Here is an 18,627-nt window from a genome sequence, read left to right on the forward strand (position 1 = left end):
GCTGCATTCCTACGGTGTACCTCGCGGATTTGTAGGCTCGCAAATATCATGATCTTCCACGCTTTTGACTCTCTCATCGCGTATACATATGGTATCGTTCAGAGGCCTAGAGGTCAACCACTAAGCACTCAGCCTCTTTCATTCTATGATATAATTAATATAAGAACAGCGTTGTTCTAGTGCATAAAATCCTACAGAAGCGTATAATACCTGAGCGCTTACTTTCATCTTTCACAATTCCAATTACTCTTCACCCAGTCCACAATGACTGACCTCAGACTCGAACCAGGCTTGTATTCGGCGGTATCCTTTCTAACGTCGAAATCCAAACCGACGAATTTGGCTGCTACGTCGATAAAAGGCTCAATAAACTCCAGGTATATTAGATCCACTGTGTCCGGCTTTTCTAGGTGATTTTCGGTGTTGGTCGTGGGAATAAAAGCTTGGATACAATTCGGCAAGCGGTAAAAGGAGATTGGAGAATGTATTGTGTCATCCCCGTCAGTTCCAGCAACGTCTTTAGTCGTGTAACCAGGTATTAAATCTGCGTTAGGAATGATGGAGTTTGAGAAATCAAAGCGAGCCTGGTCAGATTGCAATGAATCGGCGAAGCCACTCGTCCTACCTAACTGTTCAGGAGGGGTGAGAAAGGCTGAAGTCGAAATTCCCGATCCTTGGGAAAAAATACGCGGTGCTTTATTTAGCACTTCCAAAATCTTAACTGCTTTATCGTAGGGCACATTTTTTGTAAAGCGAAAGCCTCCCGTGAATGGTGATAATATATAAGTTGAATCTTCAGTGACTTGTCCCTTGAACAAATCAAATCGAATAGCACCGGTATTCAAAATAGCCATGGCAGGTCTTTCGCCACGCAGAGTGGACGGGAGTACCCTTTCTTCCAACCATGTGTAGATGCTGTTTGGTGACGGATATTTAGCTCGAGACATCCAAAATGTCTCCGGACTGCATCCGTAAAGCCTGTCTAAATTAAGGGCACGACGGGCCTTGAAGATCATTTCCGATACAGCCTTTCCTTTGGATGTGGGAAATGTCGACTCGTTAAGACCTGTGTGGTGGTGGAAGGACCACAAGTTGTTGTCTATATATCTCCGATTGAATGACAAGGACCCAGTAGGCCTTTTACCACCCTGCGAGAGGCCACTGATGGATGCGAAGCCTATGGTTTCCATAAATCGACCGCTTGCCAATCCATATGACTTGTCGTCGTACTTAGCGTAATCTCGAATATGGAAGTGGCCTCCAAAAAATTGAATCGGGACATCCCAATTTTCGCCACGAATTGCCTTGAAAATGGTATCGTATTCTTTCGACTGCACAGGAACATGCCCAATAACTAGAAAGAGATCCACTTCTTTATCTTGGATTGCTTCTATGAACCATTTTTGTTTGACGGTCTCCTCCACGGGCTGTACGACGGTATTTTGGTAGTTGTCTTTGAAGTCAAATAAGAATCCGAATGCTACAACTCGTATACCTTGGACTTTGGTAGTGAATTTCTTGAACTTCGGCGCTAATGGTACTAGATCACCGGTTTTTGGGTCGATAATTTCGATATTTGAGGAAATGTAATTTCCTCTGAAGTTCGGGACTGTAATAGAAAACTCGTCTTCGGAGGAGTTTTGCTTGTAGAGTTCATGATTTCCCGAACATAGAAGGTCGATGTGTTGAGATTTGAATATATCTGCCGTATAGCGTCCTTTGGGATCTGAAGCATCATATAATCCGTTTCCCTCTATTCTATCCCCTGTATCAATTAGTAGCAGGTCTGTTCCGTCCGCTTCGGCTTTCTTCCGTAAATGCGCCGCAAATGAGACATAGTCTCCCCAGTCAGCCCCATACTGAGCCCTGTTTTGCAAAACATTCAGCTGCGGCTTGGAAGGTGTTCTCAAGGGTTGATCTCTCACTCATTCAAATGCCCCGCTAACCAGCCATGGGTATCCGTTGTGTGAAGGAAATTCAACTGACCCCATGTCAGATTCCGTAAGGGTGCAGGAATGGGATCTGGGGCAGTGGGTTGCGAGCCGAGGACAGACCCAGTAAGCCCCACAAGAGCCGCAAAAACAGATTTAAGCATTTTCAGCCTTGCAAGTAGAACATCAAGTTCTCATACTACCCCCAATAATTGTATCTCGTGAATGATCAACTCCGGCTCAGAGCCTGAGGGCAGGAAGGGTAAACAAATGAGGTTGCAAGAAGCCTTAGTCATTCGGCAGGTGATTCAGCGGGTCGGAATAAAGTTAGACCGTGATCACGTGATGCTTGATTTTGCTGGAGATGCCTTGATATCTACTCCGTACTCCGGACAGTTCAAGATATGAAGTAAGAATTAGGTAATGTAAAAATCTAGCTACTGGCTATTTATAAAGCATTAGTACTGCAGGGCAGTTCCTCTGGAGAAGTTACCTGTACGGAGTAGGTACTGATTTTTGATTGTTTGCATCCAACTGGGTAATGACGTATCGGTATTGTCAGCCCCACCAAATGATCTCCGTATTGAGTGTATGGAAATACCCATTATTTAGGGTTTAGCTAAATTAGTAATCAAATAGAGTTCTCGGCCACCTCAACAACACGCTAAGCCCGAAGCGGCTTCAACCAAACCCCAAAGGAAAACCGTTGGTGGTGAGGCCTTGTATCGCCAACGACGAAGTTCAGGCAAAGAGAGCGACTTTCTTGCGCTTTGTTTCGCATTGATTCCTCGTTCCACTTTCCTTTGCCTCGCCAATTGCGATTTACCCATCGATCTCAGCTCCTTCCTTTCCGGTTTTGCCCACCCTCTCGTTCGCAATGGCAGCTCCCAGATTCCTCCGCCCGGCGTCCCGACTGCTATCTTCCCGGTTCTGCTCTACTCCAATTCGCACAGCGTTTCAACCCGCAAATTGCACTCAATCCCTATACCAAAAACGAACCTATGCGAACCCCAGCGGTGTCAAGGAAGTTGCAGTCAGAGATGCTTTGAATGAGGCATTGGCGGAGGAACTAGCTTCGAACGAGAAAGTATTCATCCTCGGAGAAGAAGTTGCGCAATATAATGGAGCGTATGTGCCATCCTATCTAGATTTCGGTTTATGTAAAGATCCAATTTTTGAGTACAATCGCTGACGTGCTCGCAGCTACAAAGTGACGAAAGGGCTTCTGGACCGCTTCGGCGACAAACGTGTGATTGATACCCCGATTACAGAGGCCGGGTTTGCCGGTTTGGCTGTCGGGGCTGCATTGGCTGGCTTACACCCAGTGGTAAGACCTTTTGGAACCTGAAAGGGCCTTCACAAACGCCGTCTAACTCCCAAGTCGATGCTTAGTGTGAATTCATGACGTTCAACTTTGCAATGCAAGCCATCGACCAGGTCATCAACTCGGCCGCGAAAACTCACTACATGTCCGGAGGTATCCAGCCCTGCAATATTACATTCAGAGGACCCAACGGTTTCGCCGCCGGTGTTGCTGCCCAACATTCACAAGACTACTCCGCTTGGTATGGAAGTATACCTGGATTGAAAGTCCTCGCACCATGGAGCTCAGAAGATGCGAAGGGCCTCTTGAAAGCGGCAATCCGCGATCCCAACCCTGTTGTCTTCCTTGAAAATGAGTATGTGACCTGACCACGCCAGCGGTTTTATAGAGAGGAAGCTGACATGCAATAGGCTTCTGTACGGTCAAGTGTTCCCTATGAGCGAAGCTGCGCAAAAGGATGACTTTGTTCTTCCTATTGGAAAAGCCAAAATTGAACGACCTGGAAAGGACCTGACTATTGTCACCCTGTCACGATGCGTCGGCCAATCTCTTAATGTAGCATCCCAACTTAAGAGCAAATACGGCGTTGAAGCCGAAGTGATCAATTTGCGATCCGTTAAGCCCCTCGATGTTGAAACAATCATCAAATCGGTTAAGAAAACCGGCCATTTAATGGCTGTTGAGTCAGGATTCCCCATGTTTGGTGTTGGATCGGAGATATTGGCTCTGACTATGGAGTACGGTTTTGACTACCTTCAGGCACCCGCTATTCGAGTCACTGGTGCTGAAGTACCCACTCCATATGCATTGAAACTAGAGGAGATGAGTTTCCCGCAAGAAGATACCATTCTATCTCAGGCTGCTAAACTTCTCCGTGTATAATTTATTGTGGTTGATACCTTTTTTCTTTTGAAATTGTTGAATCCTTTTGTGTTTTGAACCACAAAATGCCTTCAAAGATAAGCCGTGGCTTTTCACTTGAGCCATTTTCCCCTTTCCGCAATTTCTTGCTGTATGATTATTAGATGTGTCCATCGTCACAACACGATTTTGAAGATCATGTGGCTGATGAGCCAAATTCAGTCCCATAATTTGAAAATTGAAGAACATTTCAAAATTCAGCTTGAAGAGGTCTTGAATTGCAGAGGGAATTTTTGAAAGCATGCAGTTCAATGGTTCTTGTTGCAGGAGATGTTAGCTAACATACTTAACAGCGGGTATGAGGGAAGCAGGGTCCTCATGGAGCGCCATGTTGCGCACTAAACTGTGTGAGTCTGTAGTTAACCAAAGGGCCAACACTGCCAGATAATACTGGAAAGATCGGATATAGAGCCCGACGATATACTAGCTTTTTTGGCCCGAATGCTCGAAAGTGACCACAAATCTACCTTAAGTAAAAAGAGAGAAGAATCGCCCGTTCTCACACAGGTTATCCTTCGGAACTCTTGAAGGGAGGGACTCAAAAGTTGGAAATAAATTGAGGGTTGCATCTTCGGTTAGATAGCGGTCTTTCAAAGATATGGCCATGGAGAATGTATAAGACCTTATAGTCTTTTATCTTTAGGGCAATACCATCAATACAGATTTCCTTTGAATATTCTAGCCCATTTTTATAGCGGGTGAAAAGATGGGTTGAATCAAAGAGTAAAGTTGATTTTCCTCAGCATGAATTTATTGCAAGCTCCGGCAGAGCTTCCACCCCGGTTTCCATCGCTAATAAGTACGGAGTAACCATCCCAACTCCCGAAACCCTTCGCTACTCACACGCTGGATTGGCTTTGGTAATATTTCTAACTCAGACGGACGGTGCTGTCCAGCCTCGAAGATGCCGCCAGTAAGTTAATCACCCCAATGGGTTAAATATGGCCGTGAAAGCTCATCTCTCCGAATAGCGTGGTTTTACAAATCCAGCTCCCAAGGCAGGTTCTCTACCACACATTCTCCGATAGCTAGAGGGTTAGCTAGTCTAACGAGCCTTCCCGCAGACTGACTCGGCCCGATCTGCCTTGACGTCCTTCACCTGTACGCTCTGCAACAAATCCTATTCCCGCCACCCAGAATACGAAGCACACATCTCCTCCTACGACCACCAGCACAAAAAGCGCCTACGTGACCTGAAGCAATTATCTCGCGATCCTAACGCCGCAGAGAGAGCGCGAAAAGCGGAACGCAAGGCCGACGCGGAGGCGGGGTTGGTCGTTGTCGACACCGCGCAGACAGCAGCGGGAGGGAAAAGCAGTGCGGGTGGTGGAGGGTTTAAAAAGGGCGGCTTCAAAAGCTCCTTCACTGTCGTCTCTGCCGGGAGTGGTGGCGCTACTGGTGCTGGTAATGCGGCCGCAGCGGGCGGCGGCTTGATCCGGAAGAATGTATTGGGTGACGACGATGAGGATGAAGAAAAAAGGGCTGAGAGTGAAAGTGCGGCACGGCCGCAAGCTGGAGCCGGCTCCAAACAGCCCAGTAACGACGTGGAAAGCGACACGGACGAAGAGTACGGCAAAGATGATGTGACAGCGGGAGGAGGTTACTACAACCCTCGCCTTCCAACGGGCTGTTATGCGAATTGCAAGGGCGCATCAAGTATTCCTTTGGGCTAAACAGGTTTGGAAAATTACAGGCGCGAACTATGCTTGTCAAGTGGGTGATTTGTCTTGGTGTATACTAGTTACTTGTGATGGAAGCGTGGTGTCCGGCGCTCGGGATATTGACTATACTCATGAAGCTGATGATCATATTTTGACAACCTCTTTGAATTCACCTGCTGTCAAGTCCTCGTTCCCTCCACGCTAACCACTTCCTACAGTCATAAAGGAATCTGGATTTTCCCAAATACTCTTTTGATCCTGGAGGAGTGGAAGCAACACTGCCTCACCTGGATAAACCTCAGAGATGTTGTTTGACCAGAGGACAGGAGTCAAAATTTCACCAGAGGATGGATAGATCACAAAGAACTGATGAACAAACTCAATAAGGGAGAATACCTGCATTTCTATGGAGTAACTAATATTTATGTTTTTCGAAATCAATATAGTTGGAAGAGGTATGAAGAGATAGCGCGGAACAGCTTCTCACACCTACTAGACTGGCCAGAGTATCCGATTAGCGTTAGTTACGGAGAACACCTCTTCAATATTCATGCGTGAGATATTCCTTCAACTTCCCTTCCACAGAGTCGACAATGCTTGAAAATCACTACTCCATACCTGGAGCACATAAAGACAAAGTAGCTGCTGACTAATATGAACTACGTTGAGCGGAGATTTTGATCCCCGGCGGTGGCACCTGGTCGACACAGAGAGAGCTCGAGTTGAAGTGAGCGCTGTGATAATCCACAATGGGCGAGCCAGACGACACACCTTCTTTCCACCTTCATGAGCTGGAACCAGTACCAGACGAGGACGTGCTCTCGAATCTCGAAAACGGACAATACACCCCCAAACCTCGAACCAACAGCTTTAATGCGCGGCAGAATGCGCGCGGCGCGCGGTTAGGACTGAGCGGTCATACCTGGGAGTATTGGTGTATGATCCCTAGTGTGCGCGAAATTGGACAAAAAAGACTAACGGGCTCCGAGGAAAACTAGTTTCGCAAGTCCAAAAGTACTCTACCTATCCGCCCTCGATTTTCTTTGGGTTGCACCTTGTCAATACCTCTTTAATCCCTCTAGCAACTCGATCTGTCGCGGCCAGCGAGACATACCTACTTCTCACTCGCCCAATTTATCAAGCTCCTATCCTTGAGCCGGTGTTACTGACCTTGCCGATTCTTGCCCACGTTGCCTCCGGAGTAGCCCTAAGGTCCATTCGACAAGCTAGGCGAGCTAAGCTTTATGGCGCAGAGACACCTCAGCAGCGTAAGGCACTGAAAGTTGCCAACCTCCCTAGCATACAAGCAAGATTGGGATATCTCCTGGTCCCGTTTTTAGGAATCCATGTGCTAATCAACCGCATTGGACCATGGTATGTTGACGGAGGCAGTTCTAGCGTCGGGCTTGGTTATGTTGCCCATGGACTCGCCAGGTCACCTTGGACTATAGGAACATGGTATGTCGCATTCGTTGGAATTGGAGTGTGGCATTTTATTGGCGGCTGGGCCTGGTGGATGGGTTGGAGGGAAGCTGCGGCATTGGATAAGGAACGTGAAAAACGACTCGGTGCTACAGGAGGCTATCTTGGGAATGCGAAGCAGGTCAAAGCCCTGCAGAAACGAAAACGACGAACATGGATTATCACGGGACTTGTGCTCGCTGGGAGTGGATTATGGCTTGCTGGAGGCCTAGGTGTAGTTGGTAGAGGAGGTTTTGGGAGCGGATGGGAAGCTAAGACGTGGGACAACATATATTCCCAAATACCGCTACTTGGGCCGTATCTGGTGAGCTGAACAGGACCAAAGCGTCTTGCGAAGTTGGCAATACGGTAGAAAACCGGCGAAGCTGCTCCCGGGAATGAACGAACTGAGATGTGGCTTGTGGCATATCCTGTGGGATCAGGGGAAAAACGAGCCCTAGCAGTTGATAGACACCTGTTGGGTTCAAGCCTCCGGGGCCAGATCTGATATGACTGCTTAAAGGCCTCCAATCAACCAGCGTTGATGGTATCCAACTAGGCACTGCCGGAACAATCCTAGCCTTGAAGTGAGCACAGATAGCAGACACATAGTGCATAGTATTCCGACAGAGGTGCTTCAATATGAACGACTGCAAGCAAATGATTATATGGTGGTCCGTGCACACTCTAGTCAAAGATGTTGCAACTTTAAAAAGTCACCAAGGGCCGATATTCTGGACCATGCTGAAGCAAACATCCAATGTTTCGAGCCGTCTCGCTCCTCAAAGTGACCAGCGACGCAATATGCCGATCTTGCTCTTCTATTTCATCTAATATCCAGATTCTTCACGGAAATTTCGTTTCTATCCGAGGCGTCAGTAAGACTCACCTGCGCAAAATGGCTTCGGACGCCCCCACGATTGGCACGCTTTCTTCTCCTCCTCAAGCAGGGCAGATAATACAACATGAAGGCAAAGAATACGAAACCGTGAAAGAAGGGCTTGCACATATCCTTATCCCTCGATCCTTCCAACCCACGTCCGATCAAGGGGGCAAGAAAAAGCCGACAGAAGACAAGGATAGGCCGGCCGTTTTCTACAACCCAATCCAGCAGTTCAACCGAGACTTGAGCGTTTTGGCGATTCGTGCGTATGGGGAGCACGCCATTGCGAAGAAGCTTGAGAAACACGAACGGAATTCGAAGCGACGGGAGCAAAATGGGACAAAACGAAAGCGAGAAGAGATTGATGGAGATAATAACGACAGCAATGTCGAGGCAGCAAGCAAGAAACCATGTGTGCATGAAAATCGAGATGTGGCCGTACAAGAAGCCTCTGAGGGTGATATGAAAGCCCCAAGGCCGGGAGATGCTGGCCAAGTTCAAGCCGGCAGGAAATCGTTTTCGCCGCCATTCAAGATTCTCGACGCATTATCGGCTACTGGCTTACGTGCGCTTCGTTATGCTAAAGAGATCCCATTTGCGAGCAAAGTGGTTGCCAACGATCTCTCTGCGCTCGCAATTGAATCGATGAGGGTCAACATTGAACACAATAAAGTTGGGGATATCGTTCAGCCAAACAATGGAGACGCATGTGCATACATGTATGGCATACTTGGGCCGCGGGAGCCACGTAAAGACGGCTCTTACTTCGGAAGATTCGATGTGGTAGACCTCGACCCTTACGGGACCGCCGCGCCGTTCATGGACGCTGCAGTGCAAGCTGTTGGCGACGGAGGAATGCTGTGCGTTACCTGCACGGATGCCGGGGTTTTTGCAGCTACTGCGTATCCGGAAAAAGCCTTTGCGCTTTATGGTGGCATTCCTATAAAGGGAGTACACTCGCACGAAGGGGGTTTACGTCTCATTCTACATGCTTTGGCGACCACTGCGGCGAAACATGGGATTGCGATTGAGCCGCTGCTCTCGTTGTCTATCGACTTCTATGCTAGATTATTTGTTCGCGTTCATAAGTCTCCCTCTGAAGTTAAATTTACCGCTGGGAAATCAATGGTTGTGTACAATTGCGACAGCGGCTGCGGAGCTTGGACAACACAGAAGTTTGCCTATAATCAGGAGCAGAAAGCGAAGAATGGCAATTCCTTTTACCTCTATCGTCTGAGTCAAGCTCCAACAGCGTCGCCTAATTGCGAACATTGCGGATTCCGGACACATCTCGCTGGCCCGATGTGGGCAGGGCCTTTGCACAATCCTCACTTCATTCAACGGACACTTGCTCTGCTTGCGGGAGCCGATAAGGAGACGTATCCAACATTTGGTCGCATCGAAGGGATGCTGACCACTGCTCTCGAAGAAGATTTAGATATTGACGAATCTTCTGCAGCACCTACACCCGAGCCACAATCAGCCACTCAGAATAGCGATAACAGCGGGAAACCCTCTGCCCTTATACCTCGAGTTGACCCGAGTAAACTTGAACCTCATCCCTTCTTCTTCCTTCCCAGCGCTATCTCCAAGGTCCTCCACACTCTGACGATGCCCGAGCTTTCACTTCGCGGTGCTCTTCGTCATTTAGGTTACAAATCAACCCGGAGTCATGCTAGGCCGGGCTCTATTCGTACAGATGCACCCTGGAATGTGATCTGGGAGATCATGCGCGAATGGGTACGCCAAAAGGCTCCGATCAAAGAAGGTGCTCTGAGTGAAGGGAGCGCCGGTGCCGGAATCATGAGGAGACGAAGAGAGAGCCTTAATATTGACGGCGACCGTGCAGGGTTGTCGTCTCTAAAACGTGATATACTAAGTGCCGTGGAGTCGGGCAAAGATCTATCCGACCTAACCACAAAAATTGAGGCTGCCCTTTATCGATCTGGCGCAAAGCGACCAGGAGCAAATACAGAGCCTGAAACAGGCGAATCGTCGGCCGGATCGAAAAATGATAAAGGTCCCTCTTCGTTAGAATTGCCGGATCCAAGCAAACTGGATGTAGTATTCGACAAGGCTCTTGGCAAAAAGGCGTTGGATGCGCACCGCAAAAAGCGGCTCATCCGCTATCAAATCAATCCGCGAGCTAACTGGGGGCCTTTGGCTCGTGCGCCGGTTACGGCTGTGAAGAAGGATTAGCGAAGGGGTCAAGACGGCTGCCCATCGCTGAATCATAGCGCCCGGTGCTCTGCCCAGCCCCTGGCACAAAGCCTCCATCGACGCACCATGGAAACAATAGTCCATTGAATAGGTTATTGGAATCTAGTTTCCACTTTGGAGAATCACTCTGAGAGCCACTATGCTATCTCTCTCGAAGATATGTCTCATTACCCATAAGAATATTGTATTATACATGTCATTAAAATATCATGGAAATTTTGGTTCCCTTATTTTTACTCACCCTCTGGATGCTTTTATATACCCAAGGACTTTTTGATACGGGCTACGATGGCATCACCGACGTCAGATGTTCCCGCCTTTCCTCCAAGGTCCGGTGTGCGAATGCCAGCATCGAGTGTAGCGCTGACGGCTTGTTCGATAGCCTTCGCTTCGGCTTCCATATTGAAAGAGTATCGGAACATCATTGCTACGCAAAGGATCATGGCGATGGGATTCGCCACGTTTTTGCCAGCGATCCTACATTTTGAAATCCAACACGTTAACCTCGGAAAAATCAAATGTGAAGGGTTCAGGCGGTACTCACGTTGGCGCAGAACCGTGCGTTGGCTCATACAACGCATAGGACTTCCTGCCATCTTCTCTCTTCTCTCCTGGGACACCGCTCAAGCTTGCGCTTGGCAACACTCCTAGACTACCCACAATTGAACCGGCCTGATCTGACAGCATATCGCCAAACGTGTTATCGGCAAGCAGGACACCGTTTAACGAACGTGGGTTCGTGGCCATAATGAGCGAAGCTGAATCAGCGAGCTGATGAGAGAATTTGACTTGTGGGAATTCGGTGGTAAGTGTCTTTTCGACGACGCGGCGCCAGAGCCGCGAGGAAGCAAGCACATTGGCTTTGTCCATGGAGATGATCGGCCAAGGTGGGTTATGCTGGAGGGCAATATGGGCTGCGAGACGGGTGATTCTCTGGACTTCTTGCGCTGAATACCCCCATTCATCCATTGCTACATGGGGAAATGTTTTAATATACAGCCCAATTCAATACCAGAGGACAGCAAACTCACCGTAATCTTCCTCCTCGACCTTCTTGCCAAAATACGCACCGCCGCAATTCTCTCTCAGGACCACAAAGTCCACGCCTTGAACAACCTCAGGCCGATACGAGCTGAACTCCCGGCTCACGCTTGCGCAGACGTCGGTGCTGCACGGCCTGAGATTCCCATAGACGTCTAAGGCCTTTCTCAGCTGCAACAGGCCGCCCTCTGGACCATCCAAGCCTTTCCGGGATGAATCCCACTTTGGCCCACCGACAGATGCGAAAAGAACGGCATCGGACTCAAGAGCGGCTTGTTTGACTGCGTTGGTGATGGGCGTGCCATGGGCATCGATACTGCAACCGCCGATGAGCTCCGTACGTAAATTGAAGCTGAGATTCGCAGAGGAAAAAGTTTGGAGAACTTTTACAGCCTCAGTCATGATTTCGGGACCGATCCCGTCCCCAGGAAGGGTGAGGATGCTGTACGTCTTGGAAGACATGGTTCGATATTGATTCAGCGATGGCGTTTTTGTCCCTTCCTCGCCCGTTTTCTCCGCTTCTGTCAACGAATATTAAAAGAATTGCGCTTCTCTTCCTCGATTCAATGATACCGTGCGACTAAGCTCCTTATGTACTCTCTCCCTTTCCCTCCGGAATCGGCGTTTTCATTCATATCACCAACTGCTTGTCCTTCGAATCATCGCTTCGCCCCGCCGCATATCTTCGGCATAAACTCATCCCACCTTCGGCGATTGAGCTCCTCAGCTTGAAGCTCGGCATACCGCCAGCGTGATCCCGAAGCTCGAACAAGCATTGTGATTGGCGGTTTAAGTTCCGATATCGCAAGGATAAAGTAAGGTTACCGAAAGCCTACACTAGCACTAAATGGGCTAGACCCGGAGTTATGCAGCCAGCATAAGTTCCTGCAATACGTAGCGGCCTGTGTGACAGTTGTTGCAATCAGTCCGCCAGGATACAATAAGAAGTCGATGGGAATAAGAGCGTCTTAGGTGGTTTGATTGTGAGCATTGGCGGAAACCAAGGAAACAAGCCTCTATTTCAAGTAAAAATGAATTTGTAAACCTCTATATCTCCTGAACATCAATTAATGGAATGGGAATCGCAGGAAACCTTGAGCGTAAAAATAAATCAACTTTTCAAACATCATAGGGCATACAAACATCAGGAAAATGCTGAGCGTGAACCAGGGAAACAAAGTGATTTGCTATCTTCATTAATTAATAGGGCCGTAAAGAAATTACATAAGACCGCAGGAAAAAGGGAAAAAAGCCCTGCAGCTGGGTAAATAAAGGCAAGAAATCGCATGAAAAAAAAAAAAAAAAAAAAAAAAAAAAAAAAAAACAAGCAGAAGCAATTCCCAATGTGTATCAAAACCAGAAAAGCATGATGAAGCAAGCTAGTTAAGGGTAGCCTGCGCAACGGCAACGGCTTGGGAATCGCTGTGGCTGATGCTGACAGTAACCGCCCGGACTCCGGCCTGTTTTGCAGCAGCGGCAGCATCGCCATGCAACTACGAGAGTACGTTAGTTCACCGGCCACAGCACGGAACAATAATTGACAGGGCTACTTACTGTAACAATGGGAGCTCCACTGGCATCATTGGTGATTTCAATGTCCTTCAACGGTGCCCCAGCACCTTTTCCGGGCACACCAAGGGACTTGAACACTGCCTCCTTGGCACTCCATCGACCAGCAAAGGACGATTGGGGTGACGCAGCCTGACGGCAGTACTTTTGTTCCGCTTCGGTAAAATTACGCTCGATGAATGTTTCGTTGTCAATATTGATTGCATCAATGTTTTCAACATCCACCCCGACGCGTGTGGTGTCTGTGACGGCGGCCTTGGCCAAGTTCTCAACCATTTCCTTTGTGCCTTGATTGGCCTTCTGCACAGGCGCTTTGGTTGGGTAGGCCAACTGTGATGTCTTCTCGTTGAGAACCACACGAGCGTCTGGGTTGAGCAGGACCTTTGACTCTTGAGTCTCATCATACGGCGCCTTGTCCTTGGCAACGAACAAGCTGTTGTTGATCAATCCATTGTGGAAGTATCGGTAGGCCTTCTTCTGTCGGGCCTCAACCTTCGCCTTATAGGCGGTATATTGGGCCTGATCTAATGTTGCAAACAGATATTTGGGATGGATAGCAATCGCTTGAGTTCCCTTCTGACCGAAACCGAATGACGTGACGGAAAATGCCTTGATACCGTCCGTCTGAATGCTTCGGCTCGGATACACAACGTAGTCGAACTTCTCCATAATCTTGTCGATGTTGTCCGCGTTACGATTTCCAGGGACCAGACCAGTGTTCAGAACCTGCAAACAACCATTGAACATGAATCCACCAGCAGCGCCCTTGGGATGTCCAGTCAAATACTTCTGGAAAATACCAAGGAGGGCGTTACCCTTTGTCCTGCCAAGGTGCCTCATCTGCTTGCACAAAACATCGCACTCATTTTTGTCGTTGGCGACAGTGGAGGTTCCGTGGAACGAGGCAACATCAAGGTCATCAACTGTGAGGCCCCAAGTTGCGAGAGCACCACGAAGAGGAGCGATGCGTGGATCCTGTTTCCAGAAATTGTTGCCCAGGGCAAATTGAGCATCTTTCTCCTGTCGAATTGCCTCTCGTTGAATATGCTCCACACGCTCTTGCAAGTACTCCTTTTCATTGAATGGTTCGGTCGTCTGGGCCTTCATTGCATCAACTTCTTCCTGGAGATAAAGAAGTTCTGCCTCTTGCCACTGCTTAATTTGACGGCGTCGGAGATCCAATTGGCGACGACGGTATTTGATATCCAAAAGCGGGGATGGGAATTTACCGGGATTCTCCCGAGCAGTGGTCAGAACACCCTGGCCGGGTGCTGGTACGGATCGACCAATCTTGTCAGTAGCCGTAGATGTCAAGGCAATTGTACCATAAATTGGCACACCCATATCCAACGCAAGTTGGGCGCTCATGATCAACTGCATGCCACAACCTTGAGACTCCATGAAACCGCCACGCGTTGTAGTGGTAGGTCGAGACATTTCCTGAGGAGTCCTTCCATGGGCGAATTCGGTTTCAGCGTTGCTGGTAGCTTTCATGTTGGCGAACTCGTATGAGCCTTCTTCCTGGAAATCGTCGAAGCCGCCGACGAAGCAAACTCGGGCCTTGCCTTCCACAATGGTTTCGTAGCCGATGTCGATTGATTCGACAGCGGTTGCGCAAGCTCCAACTGGGGTTTTAATTGGTCCGCTGGATGAAAGAAGCAACATGTTTACCCAGGCGCTCATAGTGTTGATGAAAGATTCCTGGAGAATATCTTTTTGAAGTGGTTTGTCCAAGTAGCGATCCTTGTACATGCCCTTCAGGGCCTGAGAACCACCAATGCCCGAACCAATGCAGTTACCAAGCTCAGATACGTGAACATATTTGTAGAACTCATAAGGATCCGTAATACCGGAGGAGAGAAGCGTCTCTGCTGTGCACACCAGGACATAGAGGGTGACCGGGTCGACTTGACCGATAATGTCATCAGGGATGCCATAATTCTTTGGGTTCCAGCCGGTCGGAATCTGACCCGCAACAAGTCGGTCAAATTTCAAAGCTTTAGGAATGAGGAGAGTGGCGCCCTTGAGAAGACGAACGGTGTATTCGCCAGACTCCTTGATTTCAAAGATTTCGACTTTATCGTTGTGCTCGCGTTTGAATTCTTCAGCAGTTTCCTTAGAAGCCTCGAAAGTTTCGAGGTCTTCCTGAAGCACGACTTCTTGCAAAAGTTGTTTTTTGTTCGGGTCGTAGCCCTTGAAGAGCTCAGGTTCGATAAGGCGGATACCGGAGTGCTCAAGGATGTACTTCTCATACTTGGCTTTGACGTCTTTGTCGCTGACGGGCTCACCGGTCTTCGCATCGACCCACCCGGAGTAGGGCTTCCCTTTAATGGGTCCATTATGATTTTTGATAAGGCCCATAATCCAGGCCATCTCAACACAACCCTCCAAAGAAAACTTACCATAGGCTTCCATCTCCCAGCGGGTTCGCGAGTTACCCCATGGACCTAGTTCAGCAAAACCCGTCACAACAACAACTTTGTCGAGATTCACCATGCCCTTCAGGTTTTGATTGAGAGAGTCCAAATCCTTCCAATCAGGGAGCGTAGGGAATTCAAATTTGATATTGGCTCTAGGTTCCGTGACGACTTTCTTGTAAAGAGCCTCGCTGTCCTCTCCATTGACGGCTTTGTTTTCCAAGGCAGTTTCCTTGACGACGGCGTGTCGAATGGTGCTCGTCTCAAGCATTTCACTTCGGAGTTTCTTCATGAGAGCGTTGAGGTCAGGAATGAATTGGAAGCCACCGTTCAGGTCAGCAAAGACCGGGCTACTTTGACAGAGATCAACGATAGCAGGAGCCATTAATCCTAGCAAGTTGAAGGCCATTTCTTGCTGTGAGAACGTCCGAACACCGAGTTTTTCGATACCATCAGCGATCGTATCATTAGCGTTCATAAGACCAGTAGAACGGGTCCATCCAATTACGGCGCCGCAGATAGTGAGATAGTTGGCCCAACTCTCAGAATACCATCTGTTGAATAGTGTCTCCAAGCCCAATTTCGATTCAGAGTATAGGCCATCATTTCCAAAGGTGCCATGGTTTGGTGAAAGTGGCAAGATGACCTGCGCAGGACGTGTCGAGAATCCACGTTCTTGTTTCTGCGTTTTGACGCAACCAAGCAAGCGGTAAATGTTTGTCAGCATAAGACGGTGAGCTAGCTCTGACTTGGAGTCGATGTTATCGATCTCACGTCCGTTTTCGGAAAAGGCGGCGAACGGGATAACAAAATCAAGGTCCCATCCCAAGCCGTTCTTGGTGTCGTAGACATAGTTTACCAGCGCCTCGACGTCTTGCTTGCTTCCTTGATTGAAGGGAACAACAACTAATTGAGAACCGCGGGCACCGTAGCGAGTATACATGGTTTGGTAATATTCGGTGACCTCACGGCTGAAGCGACTTGTCGTGACGACAACCTTGGCACCGCCACTGATGAGTCCCTGGAGAACGGCTGCACCGATAGAGCCTGCGCCAGCACCAGTCATCAAGATATTTTTACCACTGAAGGTAAGCCCGGCACGCGCAGCCGATTCCAGGCCGTCAATGTAGATACCAGTCAACTTCTTGCTATACTCCCAGCCGTGTCCCTTCTTCCTCTTTAGATGTAAGAATGGAATGGTCTCAACCTTGCCTGGTCTCGTGGGGCCTCCATTCACTGGGGAACGAGAGCCACTACGGCTACCTTTCTTGCTATGTCCATTTTCCTGAGGGATAATTTGATGCTCGTTCATGGACATCGCACGGAGCACTTCACGATAGAGAGAATTGAATTGGAGCTGCGAGGATTTGGATAATTTGTGCTGCTTCCTGATGAGCTTGTAGACACTCTTGAGGTCGTTCTGCACCTTTGTGCGGTTGCTATATTCGGTGATTGGGCCGCCCTGCGCCATTTCTGTGACATAATGTTCGAGTTTCCGTACACTAGCACGAGGAACTTCTTGATAATTGATATTACCGCGAGCGTCCACAACAGTCTGTGGAGCAGTTGGGATAGCGACATCCTTATAGACGGGGTCGGTATGCAACACCTCTCTGCAGTTTTCGATAAGTTGTTGTCCAAGTTCCTTTGCTAGTTTATATGTTTCGCCACGGTCCGTTGGGCAATTATCAATGTGATATTGCATGAAGTCGAGAAGTAGCGGGTTGGACCGGTTCATAATACGAATGCACTGGCTGACGATTTCACGATCCACAACCTTCAACCGGCCGAAGATGACATCGAAGTACATGCTGAGCGCATCCTGCCGTGCCCAGTTCCAGGATGAATCATAAACGCGTGCTTTCAAGGGATCGAATGAAGGCTCGATGCCGGAAGCATATATGTCGCCATGCTCAGCATGCCACAAATCCAACTGAGCCTGGAGGGCAGTTTGAGTCTCTTGACCTGCAAGGTGGGCCTTGTCACCGGCTCGCAAATCCATTTTCAAATAGCGCGCGATGATCTCCAACTGCTGTTTGAAAAGAGCTCTCTGGTCCTTGGTCAATGCGTCAATGGCAGCAGGATCCATCATCATGCCGCCAGCACCGGCTCCGGAATCGCCACCAGCGCTGGCGGTGGAGAGGGAAATGCCTTGAATCGAAGCATATTTGTTGGCAACATCATCGAGATACGCTTTGGCGTCTGCTTCTGAGCCGAGACGCGATGGTGGCTCCATTGTCAAGGCAAGTAGTAAAACGCCGTCTTGGCGACCTGGTCCAAGCCCCCATCTCGTCTCGAGATATTTGCGAACTGCAGTGATATTGAACCCACCAGGCATTTTTGAGGATACCAATCTGGCAACAAGAGAAGTGGATTGCTTGCCAAGCTGGCCATTGAAGGTCGCTTGCAACGCGGAAGAAAGTTCGTCTATTGGGGTATCTTCAGGTCGATCGGGCGTGGAACCGAACTCTTTGCCTAGATCACCAAGGATCTCATTCTGAAGCGTAGATTTGCCTAGAGGGTAAAAAAAAAGTGTTTGTTAGGGCGTGAATGGCGATGATACCTCCTTGATGAGAACTCACCTCCGACCAAGTCCTTGATCGCCTTGTTAGGCGGGATATCCAAGAGCGGCTTCTTCAATTTCTGTGCTACCAATGACCGCACAACATCAATTGCTGAAACTGGAGCATCTGCAACCGCAGCAGCAGGCCCCGCACTGGGCGGTGGTGGTGGTGCGGCAGCAGTTTGTGCAGGCACGGCTGGAGCTGCTGTTGACGCCGGAGCCGAGTCAGCCGCAGGGGCCTCTGGCTCCTCCTCTACGGGGTCAACATCGTAATATATCTCTTTTGCGTCCTTGTTATAACATAGGATCTGGCGCTGAACCGATGTAGCGGCATCGTAGGCTTCATATTTCGAGGCGATTGTTCGCTTGGCCATTCCTCCTAACGTGTCGGCCGGACCAATCTCGACGATGCGCTCGGTGCGCTTCTCTGCGAGAATCACATCTTGGGTTTCGATCCATCTCACTGGCGACGCAAATTGATATGCCAGGAGCTCCACGAGGAGGGTGTGGGCGAGCTCTTGCTCTACTTCAGGTCTCATTATGAAGTTGTAATGTACAAGTTCCGGGGGAAAGGCGACGTCGGGATTCGAAGAAGTGAAGTAGGAGTATGGTCTGAGGTATAGCTCCGTGCAAAGG

General features: G+C 48.9%; 7 protein-coding genes across 7 annotated transcripts; 4 read left to right on the top strand and 3 right to left on the bottom strand.

Annotated features, from left to right (window-relative positions):
• Positions 1-224: 224 nt before the first annotated feature.
• On the bottom strand, positions 225-2,095 carry UREG_02547 (uncharacterized protein; the record flags this gene model as incomplete). The annotated part of the gene is made up of 2 exons (XM_002542985.1): positions 225-1,866; positions 1,947-2,095. 2 exons carry the CDS (start codon positions 2,093-2,095, stop codon positions 225-227), a joined length of 1,791 nt encoding a protein of 596 aa, XP_002543031.1.
• A 713-nt stretch (positions 2,096-2,808) lies between these two features.
• Positions 2,809-4,137, top strand: UREG_02548 (pyruvate dehydrogenase E1 component beta subunit; the record flags this gene model as incomplete). Its single annotated transcript, XM_002542986.1, has 4 exons — positions 2,809-3,059; positions 3,135-3,258; positions 3,324-3,610; positions 3,666-4,137. 4 exons carry the CDS (start codon positions 2,809-2,811, stop codon positions 4,135-4,137), a joined length of 1,134 nt encoding a protein of 377 aa, XP_002543032.1.
• A 943-nt stretch (positions 4,138-5,080) lies between these two features.
• On the top strand, positions 5,081-5,849 carry UREG_02549 (uncharacterized protein; the record flags this gene model as incomplete). Its single annotated transcript, XM_002542987.1, has 2 exons — positions 5,081-5,089; positions 5,241-5,849. 2 exons carry the CDS (start codon positions 5,081-5,083, stop codon positions 5,847-5,849), a joined length of 618 nt encoding a protein of 205 aa, XP_002543033.1.
• Positions 5,850-6,586: 737 nt separating this feature from the next.
• On the top strand, positions 6,587-7,632 carry UREG_02550 (uncharacterized protein; the record flags this gene model as incomplete). The annotated part of the gene is made up of 2 exons (XM_002542988.1): positions 6,587-6,773; positions 6,836-7,632. The coding sequence occupies 2 exons, from the start codon at positions 6,587-6,589 to the stop codon at positions 7,630-7,632; spliced, it is 984 nt and encodes a 327-aa protein (XP_002543034.1).
• Positions 7,633-8,196: 564 nt separating this feature from the next.
• On the top strand, positions 8,197-10,380 carry UREG_02551 (uncharacterized protein; the record flags this gene model as incomplete). Its single annotated transcript, XM_002542989.1, has 1 exon — positions 8,197-10,380. The coding sequence occupies one exon, from the start codon at positions 8,197-8,199 to the stop codon at positions 10,378-10,380; it is 2,184 nt and encodes a 727-aa protein (XP_002543035.1).
• A 275-nt stretch (positions 10,381-10,655) lies between these two features.
• Positions 10,656-11,904, bottom strand: UREG_02552 (3-isopropylmalate dehydrogenase; the record flags this gene model as incomplete). Its single annotated transcript, XM_002542990.1, has 3 exons — positions 10,656-10,878; positions 10,946-11,372; positions 11,433-11,904. The coding sequence occupies 3 exons, from the start codon at positions 11,902-11,904 to the stop codon at positions 10,656-10,658; spliced, it is 1,122 nt and encodes a 373-aa protein (XP_002543036.1).
• A 917-nt stretch (positions 11,905-12,821) lies between these two features.
• Positions 12,822-18,530, bottom strand: UREG_02553 (fatty acid synthase alpha subunit; the record flags this gene model as incomplete). The annotated part of the gene is made up of 3 exons (XM_002542991.1): positions 12,822-12,935; positions 12,997-17,942; positions 18,011-18,530. The coding sequence occupies 3 exons, from the start codon at positions 18,528-18,530 to the stop codon at positions 12,822-12,824; spliced, it is 5,580 nt and encodes a 1,859-aa protein (XP_002543037.1).
• Between the last annotated feature and the right edge of the window lie 97 nt (positions 18,531-18,627).

This window comes from Uncinocarpus reesii, genomic scaffold (assembly GCF_000003515.1).
Source record: "Uncinocarpus reesii 1704 scaffold_1 genomic scaffold, whole genome shotgun sequence".
Lineage (NCBI taxonomy): Eukaryota > Fungi > Ascomycota > Eurotiomycetes > Onygenales > Onygenaceae > Uncinocarpus > Uncinocarpus reesii.